Here is a 13,802-nt window from a genome sequence, read left to right on the forward strand (position 1 = left end):
AACTACGTACTTTTAGACAAAAGTATTTTAATGAGTATGATACATACATGCATTCGAGCAAATATTGTTGAGCGAGAAGCAGTGTTACAATTAGTAGCTTCTTTACTTTGAAGTAGAAAGAAATTTATCCAAAAGAGAAATTAAAAGTCTAGTCACGTTATTACAGCACTTCACTTGATTTAACAAAGGACAGGCATTTATATCATGCTGATAAAATTATGCAAATATCAGTATCTGTCAAAATTGTATTTTTGCCTGATGCAGCTTGCATTTTATAAAGCTTCATCTAACGACTCACACACGACATTTGGAATTTAATGTCGGACGATTGTACAAATCGGCGAGAGAAAATTGCAACATACATAAACGATCGCGAATGTAACATCAACGAAGCTCACGATCGAAACGCATCGGGGAAACATAAATCATATTCCTCGAACAGCGAACGGCTACGATCGTGATCGAGGAGAATAACAGCGACGAATATTTTCCCGCTAAATTCCCCTCTTACGAGTCGAGTAACGTCATCCTGGCGATGTTGAGGTTTGTCCAGCAAGTAACTGAATCTAGATCGACGTGACATAGCGCTTCAAGGTTGACGAAACGTTTCATTAAATCTACCCTCGCTCTACGGCCGCGCTCGCAATTACGCGGCGTACTTGCCTGGACACCGCGCGGCGCTCGTTAACGCGGAGCGATCGGCTCGCGCGAACAATCTCTCCGGGCTGAGATCCCGCGGGATCGACTAAACGTTTAATTCATCCGAACGAAAGCCGCGAACGGAAAGTCCGAGCATCTCTGCACGATGCCGAGACACGATGGCGTTCAATGTATCATTAGGTAGTTATTGCGATCACTTGGTTGGGACCGACGTAGGTCGCTTACGTGTGGTGTGCATGTGTATGTGTGTGTGTGTGTGTGTGTGTGTGTGTGAGAGAGAGAGAGAAAGAGAGAACACACAGACTCAACCGGTGCGCACGTGCACGTAGGTATACGCATGTAGGTACACGCGGGGTAAGCCATCGTGGCTTCATTCACGTCAGATGTGAGGCGACCACGTCATTTATCTGCCAGCCAGCCGGGCTAACGATGCATTGCTTGTTTGTTGGCCGAAGTCGTGACATCGCTATATAGACCGCGCGCGCGGCCGCGCATTCGTACACGAAATGCAGATGCACACGTTCTTGAGGATGGAAATAAGTGAATTACGCCGCGAGCAGCGCCAGGTATTTAGCGAGTTATCGCCGAGCCGGCTCATTAACACCCCGATTCACGTATATATTCGGCTGCGCGCACCACGTCGATACGCATCGGCGATGCCTGTGTATTTACGTACGGGATTATGGCCGATTTATGCCGGATTATTCGCCGGTGGGCTATTGCCGTGCTTCTTCGCACGTCGCGCGTCGCGCGCCCATTAGCCGTGATCACGCGATTGTTTGTAGTCGCGTTATCGACGGAAAAATAGCCCGGCAGGCGCGCGCGGGCGGATGCGCGCCGATAATTTTAATCGGTTATTGACTGCAAAAACGCTCGCTCTTGTTCCGCGCGCGATACACGCCGAAGCAGTGACACAATATTCGCTAAGACGCTGTGACGCGCGCGGAGGGAAGTGGCGCAATTGCGAGAGCGGAGCTGCACTTCGCGCGTTACCACGTCACCTCGTGATACCGTGTTAACTCCCCGCGTCGATGCACGGCTAGCCGGCTGAACACTTCGAATTGCGCGCGAGTCGTGTCGAAGTGTCGAAGCATGTTTTATCGGTGTGTAGCAGGTATACTAACAAGGCTCAGTTTTTTATTTATTTTTAGCTGTGCGAAATGGTGTTACAATGAAGCAGATGCATACTTGACACTTGGTGGGAAAAAAAAAAAAAACAGAAAACGGAGAGGACACAGGAAAATTACGCTAAATTAAGACATTAACTTAGTCGTTGGAAAAGTTCAGTTCTGAAGAAACAAGCAAGAGTCCATGTTGCGCGGAGACATTTCAGAATGCAATGGAAAAGGTAATGGCTGCGACTTGCTCAGTCAATAGCCGCTAATAGCAACATCGGTTGCGTTTAGAAAACACGACTATCACTTGGGAAAGTCGTCCATGATTAATGTATACTTCTGCACCTACCGGTGACATTCATTTTCCAAATGTCGGTCTTTCAACTGTTACGTTCTCAAAACGCAATTATCACATCAAAGTTATGACTTCTCATTCGACAATGTAATGTACGTTGTTTTTGGTTGGTGTGCCACAACATTGCCGTGTTTCACAATGCCGTGTGTGTCCTGAAGTATCCGATTGTTCTATTGAAAAGATGGAAAAGTGAGAAATTCCAACAGAAGTTCTAACAAAATTCTAACTCAAGTTTATGACTCAATATCTGTCTTTGTTAATAAACCTATACGCATAAATAAATACGCATTTATTGGCAAATATTTGTAGAAGCAACAATAAATCCACAGCATATAAAACACACCCATGCGTATCTTTTGTTTTTCCTTTCATTTGCGAATTTTTTCGTTTACTCTGTAAATGGTTATTTTAATTCCGCTGTGTTAATTAACCGGAAGGCTAAATTTAACGGACTTGACAAAACCGCTAGCAAATCGCAAAAAAGCTATGCGATTATCAGCACTTGCATCGTGCATCTGTGCGGTATCCATGAAGGTAATTAGGCAGCTACTGCCAAAGTCATTTATTATTACTCGACCGTCAGAGACAGCGAAAGAAGGATGCACGACCCTCCGCTGTCATTGTGCGTGTAAAAAGTGAAGACCACCAACGTGAAAGTTGTCAAACTCACTGGCCGTACGATAATGTCGAGCAAAAATTCAATCGCTCGTAATTACATCGTAATCTAGATACAACGAATGTTCATTTTTTTTAAGGAAACCGAATTGTTTTCCTCTTTTTGCAAATTATTATACTGCATCGAGAAATTGTCTCTGCGGCTGCACCTGTCTTACTTTAATGAGACACATACGTCTCGTAACGATTATATGAAAGCGACATACTTAATGAATTAAAAAGCAAATATTTCGCACATATGTCTCCGTTATTTTCCCACAGAACAAATGTGACGAACGATTAATTTCGTTTGTAGGAGATTTCATACCAGACGTCAACGATGTCTGAAAGAATTCAATTTTGTTTATTTGCGGAAAGTTATGCAGGAAAGAAGAAGACATGATCGTCGTCTCAAGACCCGCGCGATCGCCGAAGAAGAATTAGACGTTAACGTTCGCGCGGGCGGCTAGTAAGATTGAGGGGGGTACGTAGAGGCGGGCTCAGTTACGTCCAAATAGAAATTCAATTGATCTTGTCCGGTAGTGTCAGGTAATCCATCTTGTTCCTTCCGCCATGTCTGGAGCCGTGTCTAAGTTGGACCGTGAGGAGGTTTCCGCGTCTCTCTTCCTCGTTCTCCACTTTTCGGTTGCCGCGACGTCCTGTTGGCTATACGATTCCGTCCGTCGCCGTGGAAAAAAGGGGACAGCTGTCCAGCCGACCGCCAAACTACCCATTAATTACGTTCCTGGACCCACTCACACTTACTCACTTGTTTGTCTTTCCACCCCTCTCTCCCTCTCTCACCCCGCGCGGCCTCGCTCAGTTACCGTCATCCGTTGTGAATAAAAATCGCTCTGCCAAACTACAAGTCGTGCCTTACAGTCCCTTCATTCCGTGCCCTACGTGCGTATGTACGAATCCGTTTTTAACGAACCGACAAACGAACAAACGAACAAACGAACGGACGGACGGACGGACGGACGGACGGACGAACGGGCGCCGTGCGATCGCCGTGGAACTTCAGCACGGAGCGTCTTTACAGCTACTGTACAATTATTGCGCATCATTTTACAACGAGGAAATTGATCTCGATTTCCATTTAATATTCACGGTGACTAAATTTGCGATTTGCATTCACCTGCCGTTCACAACAGCGTGCAGCTGCATCGCGAAACGAGTGCCGCAAGATAACAATGATTATATCCCCCCCCTCCTTCCTCCGCTACCCCCTCTCCCCTCCTTTCACCTCTACCGGATCGCCGATTTTATCCTCTTTCTTTCTCTCGCTCAGGTAAGATCAAAACGAGGCAGCGCAACGATCGCGACTACGATAAGCTACCAACTACCAGCGAAAGCCGTTCATGCGCGTGCTCGCATGGGATTGGCTAATTGGTAATACAACTTTATTACTCCCCGTTAAGTAATGACGGTCTGTGTTAAGTATGCCTGGTCCGAAGGGCATGGTAAGGACCGTGTGTAACGATACCGGGCCGAGATAAGGGCACGCATGTAGCGAGAGAGATAAGCCATTGTAAAGTATAAAGTACAGAGAGGCGCATCCTCTAATAAGTCGATAAGGGTCACCTACCGGACGATTTCTGACCGCCTTGAGCGATCTCAAGTAGATGATCTAGTCGATGATCGGGGGAACCGACTGACGTCTTCGGGACGCCTACATCCGCCGCAGTGCGATGCATGTGTTGCGTGCAGATTATTTTAACGAATGATCGGGAGATTTGAGGAGAGGAAGCTCATTCGGGAAGTTACGCGTCGCGTTGCTGTCGGATATCCGTCACATGTGAAAGGGGATGCCTGTAGACAATGGGCGTGGGGATGGGGATGGGAGGGAAGGAGGGAGTCGTGTCAAGTCGCGAAACCGATCGACGTTAAGAGACCCGTCTCGAAGCGCGGATTAGGTTATTTACGAAATTCGGTCGAGACCCGGGGGGAGAAAAGTGGCCGAACGTTCGCAGCTACTTACGCCGATAATTAATAACGCCGGGATCAAAAGTGCGGCCATTGAATGTCCGCTCATTCACAAACAGTCTTCGCGGCCCAGCTGAATGCGAACCAGATCGTTATAAGGGTATTCTGTGGGTGTGCCACGTATGGGTGTCTTCAGGTCAATACTGGTGGTTTCGTGAATACAATTATTAATGCCGTCATTAAGAGCATTTACCATCTTTTCCTTCCTTTTTTTTCATATCAACGATCAGGAAGATATATAATCCATTACTCAGTCCTCGGTTGTTGGACGTTCTCTTTCCTCGGCCTTTCCCGACGGTTGCCGATAGAACGTCGCGTGAAAGAAGGTCGCGTCTCTCTTTTCACACATACATGTACATGCGCGCGCGCACACATACACATACACACACACACACACACACACCGGGATGTGTTTTATAAAGTTCTTAATCGTTCGAGTAAAATCGTGATTTGTTTGATTTGATTTGAGTTCGACCTGACTCAAGACGGCTGTGTATAACTGTGCATAACTGTGTCGGAAAATAAATTGTGACTGGTTAATTTTTATAGATTGTGAACAACGAAAAAAAGTAGTTTATACATATGGGACATTTTTTCCGCAGTGTGGAAATATTATCTGTGTTGCGGGCGACATGAGAACTGGAGATGTGGAAACTCGGTCGTTCTATCCTCGAAAATATATTTTAATCGTTGTTAAGAGAAGGGGGCCACGCGGAGGGACGAAATGCGCGACGGTAAGAGACACGTGTCAACGCGATAAATCGTAGCGATGTCGGACATACGGTTCGCTTTGGGCGGCAAATTCGGACGTATGAGTATAAACTGCGCATAGGCGGCGACTATAAAGATGTTCACATTCTCTCATAATTCTGTTATTCCTAAAAAAAGAAAAGGATGTTTCTCGAAAGTGTGTTAATCAATTGATATCAACAAAAAATCTATATTTGCAAAAAAGAAAAATGTCAAGATATATATATCCATGACTCAAATAAAAAAATGAAAAAATAAATAAACAAATGAATAAATAAATGTACGCGTAACAGTCACACAAAACATAATACGATAGACATGAATATATAAATGAAAAATATAAGTATGTGTTAAAAATGAGCCTATAAGTTTAATCGTACTGCCATGATATTCGTCTCCTCTCTTTTGTGATCGGCGACACAAATCGGCGCTGATGGATATGTGGTGAACGTGTACATGTATGTGTGTTTCACAAATGTTATAAATGTTAGCGAGTGATCTGAATAAATTGAGGAATCTTCCTATCTTCCGTCTATGAAGCCGCATATAGGTGCTTGCAACGAAACGCAATGACAAGCGCTCGTAGTTGCATAAAAATGACTCCTCGACGCGGATCAAGGATGATCTCCAAGGCGGAGAGAAGGCTCGAGAGGCATCGCCGGGATTATATGGGGCGCGTCCATGTATACGCTCCTATGCGCGCACCCTAGAATATTTCCATCTCTTCCTGTCTCTTCCGATCTCCGCTTGCATCCGTCCTCGTCTTCTTCCTTGTGCTATTTCTTTCTCCCCTTGTATGACAAACACGTCACGCACAGTTTACATCCGCACCTTAACCAATTATTTGTTGCTTCCGTTCCGAAAGACTATTTTCAACCGATGACACTCATACATCGCGTTTAAATCCATTGGATAACATTTTTACACAAAACTATTCGAAACGCTGCATTTCTCTCATCCACACACATACACACACACACACACACACATAAAAAATAGTGTATATTATTTAAAAAAATAATTTTGTTAGGAGATTGTTAAAATTCGTCGCAATCTTCAAAATTTTTCTTTTATAAATAATAACGAAACGATAGATGTATTTCGTGCCACGTCAAAATATCTCTGACATTACCCACCACTTTCTGCTACCTTCCAGGTAACCACTTGATTCAGCCTCTGCGAAATACTCGTCGTAAATGCCGACGAAATCATCGACGAGCCAACGAGCTGTTGCAAGCCTCTGAAGCACTTCTCAAAAGGGTTTTCGTCCCAGTCACAAAAAGTCAATGATGTTTGGAGCAGCAACCGCACTTTTTTCTCCGAATCCTATAAGAGTGCAGTGTCGTGTTACCTGTCTCTCTTGCTCTTGAAAATAATTTCGCAACGCACACATTACCAAAACATAACGAAAGAAGCAGGAAAGAAAAAAAATCACAGCATGAAGAAGCGACTATGATGTTCGAGGTAGGCGGTCGAGGTTCTTCTAACAACAGGGTTTCCCTCTATAAGATTTCTTTAAAGTGGCAATGCGGCTTACAACTAGGGAGTTACAGCGCCGGCTGGTGGTACAAGATTTGAGCCCGAGAGGGAGTTATCAGGCGACTTAATCGAACGATTAATGGTACGGTACGTGTAAAAGTCCCACAAACGAAGAAGCGCACGAAGGAGAAGCAGCAGGAGGAGAAGGAGGAAGAGGAGATGAGGGTGAGAATCAGCCAGTTCGGATCGACCATGAAACCGCTTGTTAAATGTTGGACCCCAACGCAGATCTCTCGTGCATTTGAATAAAACAACCTGGCACTGAGTAATTAAGTAATTACCTGCAGCGCGATGGGATCAACCGCTGGAATCACAATCCGCCACTGTCATAAGTGCGAATTGCGAAATCGTGGTCGTAAAGAACGTACGATTAGCATATGCCGATGTAGACTCAATGTGCAATTAGACAGAGTTTGAAATTGCGAAATCCAACTCGAAATGCCGTGTGAATTTGTAATAAATGTAATAGCTTCGATTTCATTGTTATAACGCGTATTCGATAGAAATAAATTTTCTCGGAATTTCTGCTGTCGAATCTTAATTACCCTGTGGAAACATTATCATTGTTGGTCGAATTATTTATCTCTAGCCTTCCTGTGAGCGTAAAATTCTGCGCCGCGGTTAACATGTAAGATGTTCTATAAACACGATCTAATCCTTTTTCCCGGATTGGAGAGATATAAAAGAGGTGATGGAACGGTTGGAGACACGTTAAATATTAAGCTGACCACGAAGCACGTCCGACTTGGTCCATAATGAGAACATCCTCTTATATCTTTGAGATAAAATTCGTGCGCTTCCACCACTGATTAGCGTTGCTCATTAGCGGTGGATTAATATGATCCGGCCAACGGAACGACCAAGCAAATACACGGTAGTCGTGTCCACGACAACATCCCCATTCGTTTGGATGCTCCGAGGTGTTCAAATTTCAACGCGCGCCCACAGGATATAATTTAATGCAGATCAAAAAGATACTTTATCCCGAGATATAATATTACCGGATTGTTTTCATAATTATCTTGAAGTGAAAATATCATAATTTAACAATTATAATATTTTTAATAACGTTTCTATTGTAAAATATCTGTATAATCCGTAATTTGTAAAAATTAATAAATTCAAGTGTAGATAAATTAAATGGATAGATAAATAATATCAAGAGATTAACATTTTTGATCAACCAACTAGCTGCCGTTAATTTTTTTGTCTGCAGTTGTTCTATGTATCGTTTTATAGCTCTCGGTGGAATCACCTAAATATGCGAGCAATTTTTACATTTCGACAGTCTGCAATAATATTACAGCTCGTAGATTGAAAGTTACGAGGTAAAGAAAGCCGAAGTCTTACATGGAACTTCGCGCGAAATCAAGATCTCGGTTGAGGTGGGGACACGAAGGTAATGGCGTGTGCATTATTCTGATAAATCGCTCCCACTGGCGTCAATCCTGACTTCAAGCTGACGGGAAATCTTGCCCAGCAAAATCTATACCTACACAGGATGCTTGAACTCAACTCGCGGCATCATCAAATGGAAACGGTGAACGAAAAATATATCGTATTATAGAGAGATTACATCTATTTTATCTTTGTTATAATATTGTATGAGAACGCATAGTGCATTCTCAGATAGATAATAACAAATAATTGAGCAAAATCAAATTTTTCCTATTACTTCATATACGTACTTGATTTTTCTTTCCAAGTATTGAGCAAATTAGTAGCATTTAACACAAAAAGTTTGTGTTTGTTGTTTGGGACACGGGGCGAATTTACAATAGATTGATTAATGGCTTAGCAATGTATTTGTCACATTGTTCGCCAACGTCGAAAGAATCAGTTGACTGTTATACTCCGACCGTGAAAAGCCACAGATTTATCGCAGTATTATCGATCGCGGCGCGCTGACGCTAATTAGCAAGTAACGGATATTAACCATAAAATTAATAATTTTGCCATGAAGTATGTCACACATAAATACTATATAATATATTAAATAGCTTAAAAAGGAGAAAGTATCGAAAAGAATTTTTTTTTAAAGGCTACCTAATTTCATTTGTTTATCAACATGGAATTTGCAAGACTATCAATTTTAAAAACATAACTATATATATATATATTATATATATTTCATAAATTTAATATCATTCACACGCAATAGAATACGTTTGAGATGGTATCGATAAGCAAGTGGCACGAATCTACACTGTACCTGGAAACCTGAAAAGGACCTTCCACCCTGACTGCCAAGATTTATCGTTTAAACGTGCACTTATGGGTTCAAGAGAGGGTATTGCGTCACATACGTGAGGCAATAAATCATCAAAATATGAGTCTATGATAGAACGCGAAGAAATAACATTTAGTATCTTGTTCGCTGAATTAATGTCAACTAAGGCATTTATGCGGATAAATGATTGGGTACAACACACATCAAACGCGACGAAAAATGTACCAATAACGCAACAACAATGCCGGGGAAGTCTAAAAAATCCTGCAGAAGTATTGTTTTAGCTATTCATGATGCACGAGGCAACGGTGAGTGCTGAAGTCCATATGGGTGTTGGAAAATAAAATTTAAGAATGCACGATCGCAGATGCGAAGGCGCAAAAAGATGCAAGCAAGTCAAGGAAAATCAAGTTCATCCTCGCACATGCTGCTACTTGGCGGGATCTTCGCGCGAATGGAATTATAGCACGTGCTGTGAAACGTTGAACCCTCTCTCCGTTTATCTTCCCACTGTGGTAAAAAGAACATCTCTTCTGATACTCGGCCGTCATTCATACGTACTGAGAATTAATGGCTTGTGCAGCTTGGAATTCCGTTATTTACGTTTCAACATTGAATATCAATCTGATTAGTTCATGAATAAAGTATGTATTCTCTTCTTCTCTTTCTTCTTTCTTTATACATATATATATATATATATATATATATATATATATATATATATCTGTATGTATGTAATTTACAAATATCCAAATTAATAGAGTTTGTAAGAAAATGTACTGAAATTACATTCATTGTATTATAATAATTCAATTAAGGAACTTAAAACATACATGATTGATTTTATATAAAATAGTTAATTTATCGGTAAGATGAAATGATTTGAGAAATGGTAGAGATTCGTACATATATTTTCTCAAAAACTAATAATTTGGATGTTTAAATAATATTTTCTCGGTTATTGTTGAATAAATCACCTGCCACAAATATAATTTAGTCATTAAAAGTTATTGTGGAAACTTAATTCATAGTGCCCATTATCGTTTCTGTCATCATTCATTCCCTCGTTGATTTCAGGCGTAGCAAACGAATGAACGATTCGCAATGATGACGGTATTATCTATTTAATGCGAGCCTCTTTAGCCTCTGCTAATTGATAGCTGGGTATTAGCGTAATTGTAATGAGTCAAAATTACGGCAATCATGCGGTCTAGCGCCTTGAAGGAGGAATTAAAGTCTTTTGCTTTCGGTGTGGATTTTCAAAGAAACTTATAGCCATATTCTTCCGCTAAGCCGAGAAATCGATTCTTTTGTATGTTCATAGCGTGAAGAGATACACGTTTTTCTATTATATTCTATCGTGACTATTGAATGAAGGAACACATAAGTATTTAGTTCGTAAAAAGGGGTTGTTCCTGACGTGTAACGTGATGTATATTTATTCAGATGAAGAACCATGAAGTTTATCCCCTCACTTTCGCATCACGTTGGTAATTCATTCGACCCACATCTAATGAGACCTATAAGATAGACCAGTGGAGGATAGTCGGCTAACGGACGTGGTTTAGAGGGTTGAAAACGATGATGGGACCTAACCGATGGCCATCTGTCGGATAAAGCGTGAAACTGCTGTCAACGTTCAGTCACGAGTCCTGTGGCTGGTAAAAGCTGTCGTGAATTGTGTATCGGTGGGTGGTTAATGAGAATTGCAGAATTGCATGGGTGCTTGTGATAACGATCGATATATGATGTGCATAAAATCTCCTTTGTGTACGATATTTTATCGAACACAACTGAAGAAAATTAGGAATTCAATATTAGATCAAACTGTCATTAAGAATAAGATTAATACGGTATAAGGTATAAAGAAAAGTATAACGTGAAACGTGAAATCAATCATCAACGTAAAATCAATCAGGATATTGCCATGAACTTCAATGTTCTAGAAAAGGATAAAAGAGACAGTAAATTTGACTGTAAGCAAAAACGAGTGGAATATCAATAGCTTGAAATCCGGTTTTCTGTGTACCATGGCCTTGAAGTCGGCGATACGATAATGTAAGCAGTAAAACTCTAACAGTAAGTAAATTAACCAATTACATTCGAGAATTATCGGAACGTAAGATCATTATTTTGAAATTCTCGACCGTGATTAGTCCATTTGTTTATTACTTAAGTTTAACTGCTTTCAGTGCCAACGACTAATAGTTATAATAATTTTTGAGAACGCACAAATAATATTATATACGCAGCCTTCACTGTCTCTATTAATTACACAAGAGAAATATAAAAGAAATAAGATACGTAATGAAGAAGTTACCTCAGTTTTCGCGAGCAAAGAATCAGCAGGAAAAGTTTCGTCGTCTTGGCGTTCGACGAAATCGAGAAATATCGAGTTCGATTCGATACGATATAATTCGATATAAACGATGTTCATTCGATTAATATTCGTTAGAGAGCCGCGAAAGAGCGAATTTATTACGGTACGGCGCTAGCGTGGCCGCACGTTCTTTCATCCCATAAGCACGCCCTGATTATTTATGAATGTGCAAACGCAGGCGGCACAATCGATTTCACGGAGGCAAATTAGCCTGGGCCGGTCGGCAGACATGGACGTTAAAATAATAACGCTCATCGTCTTAATGGTCAATAATAATTAGGGAAATTCTAGCCGTCGGAGATTGGTCCTCGTTGCGAGCGGACTTCCCCCGCCGATCTCGCTTTATTCCATCGAATTATGCGCTTTAACGCTGCTCGATGATGGCCGAAATTCTTAGATGTGAAATTTTGGAATTATTAAGAAAGAACCCGCGCCAATTCCTGCTCCAATAGTTATACTCGCCGTAATGATCGAATCGAAAGAACGAAGTTTCCAGATATTTTCCAGAGACACTCCAGCTACAATGTTACATGATAATTCAGACTGCGATATCTTATTGTTTAATTTTTTCATGATATCGGTCATCATAAAGACCTGTTAAGAAAGAAAATAAAGTTTTCGATTGTAAAAACCACGATATTTTACCTTAACGCGTGCTTACTTTTATTTGTTGTACATTTTCAAGATCTGTGTCGCTATCGCCTTTCTCTTTGGACTCGACGGCTAAGACTCCTCGAGAACGATTACCGAACGATTAGGTATACAGCGAGAATCCAATAATTTTGAACTGTTGCAAGAAATGAGAGTACCTTACCTCAGTTGTCCGATTCTCCCATTATTGCGAGCTGGGAAAGTTCGCCTGATCTTTGAGGTTTAGAAAGTTGGGACATTACCGCTAAGATTGAGGCGAGAAAATTCGCGGAGAAGCGGCAGCGCGGTAAGCTTCGTGGTTCAGAAGCGGAAGAAGGGCGTTTTAATGGGCCGCGATTAGCAAAGCGAGGCGCCAGGGAGCCGTAGACAACGGAATCTCGAGAAACCACTTTTCACATATCCTACGCGGTTCTGTTTCTTGATCGAGCGACGTTACTGATACTCCTGGGAATATAAAGTTACTCCGTAGATCCGCAGAATCTCTGATGTGCCAGCTTCTGCTTGTTACATTAATGATCAATGTCCCTCCCGCTTTGCGGAACATACCTGCCGAATACGATTTTCCGGCAATTTTCTGCCGTCGCACGTAACCTAAAAAGCCGGCTGTAATGTTGCACGGTGAAAACGCAGGCAGATATTGTCCATTCTTGTCCCCGTGGTTGCACAAACTTTCGTACAAATAACTTCCGTAACACACCGGATGAAGTAGAACAGTCGTTAAAGCACGTATAACACGTATATGTGGATCGGCACAATTCGGGGATACCACGCTACTTTCTGAACGAATCGAACAACACATTTGTTTGAAACGTTTTTATTCCATTAACCGAATATCAAAATCTCCCGAAACACATGTCATTAAAAAGCTGAAATGTAAAAACGCCGGTACATACAGTCGGGAGTTAATCTCCGACGATGTATTCGATGCAAATTATTTAAGGCCGATTCAATTATAGCTTAATTACAGAGTGTCACACTCAAGCCTCGCTTCCTGACGTCTGATCAGACCCAAGTGTATAGTATCGCCGCGGTGCTCGCATGGGCCCGGTTAAAACCATGCGGACTCATGATCGGTGATTACAAGTGGGACGACAGCGCTCGTCCAGCCAGCGCGCGCTGGCTACCATTTGCGTTCTCGCGGCTGATGCGCGGATCCTCGTACGTATTATTTCGCGGGACCGAGGGAAATGTGTAATTCAAATGAGTTACGAGCGGTATCGCACTCCTGGGAAGTAGGTGCTAAGCGGTCAGATATGTTGATAGAGCGCCAGTGATACGTCGGACCGGAGGTGGAATCGCGATGGGGTCGAAACACGGACCCGAACAAGTCGGAGTGCGACGGAGAAAGAGGGCTCGAATTGGATACGGCGGGGAACGAGAGGGCGAGGTGCAAAGGGAGCTCTGTTTGTAATAGTCTGCGATGGTGCGAGGCGATGAGATGTGATCGCTCGGCGATGAGCTGTGGGCGACCTGATGGTCCCG

General features: G+C 42.3%; 1 protein-coding gene and 1 long non-coding RNA gene across 4 annotated transcripts in view; one reads left to right on the plus strand and one right to left on the minus strand.

Annotated features, from left to right (window-relative positions):
- Positions 1-13,802, minus strand: part of LOC105188831 (uncharacterized) — a 73,726-nt gene that overhangs the window by 379 nt on the left and 59,545 nt on the right. For 2 of the 3 annotated variants that reach the window (XM_011150498.2, XM_011150493.2), the window contains exon 3: positions 6,657-6,846. In XM_011150498.2, the coding sequence (XP_011148800.1) occupies positions 6,657-6,846 (190 nt within the window). Of the gene's footprint in view, positions 1-5,990; positions 6,312-6,656; positions 6,847-13,802 lie in introns of those variants that run through there. The other variant, XM_025301025.1, reaches the window with a different exon arrangement.
- LOC105188826 (uncharacterized) lies at positions 867-6,738 on the plus strand. Its single transcript, XR_850222.3, has 3 exons — positions 867-1,226; positions 1,812-2,008; positions 6,677-6,738. It is a non-coding gene; the product is annotated as an uncharacterized LOC105188826 (long non-coding RNA).

The sequence above is a fragment of the Harpegnathos saltator genome, unplaced genomic scaffold (assembly GCF_003227715.2).
Source record: "Harpegnathos saltator strain DR-91 unplaced genomic scaffold, Hsal_v8.6 scaffold4, whole genome shotgun sequence".
Taxonomy (NCBI): domain Eukaryota; kingdom Metazoa; phylum Arthropoda; class Insecta; order Hymenoptera; family Formicidae; genus Harpegnathos; species Harpegnathos saltator.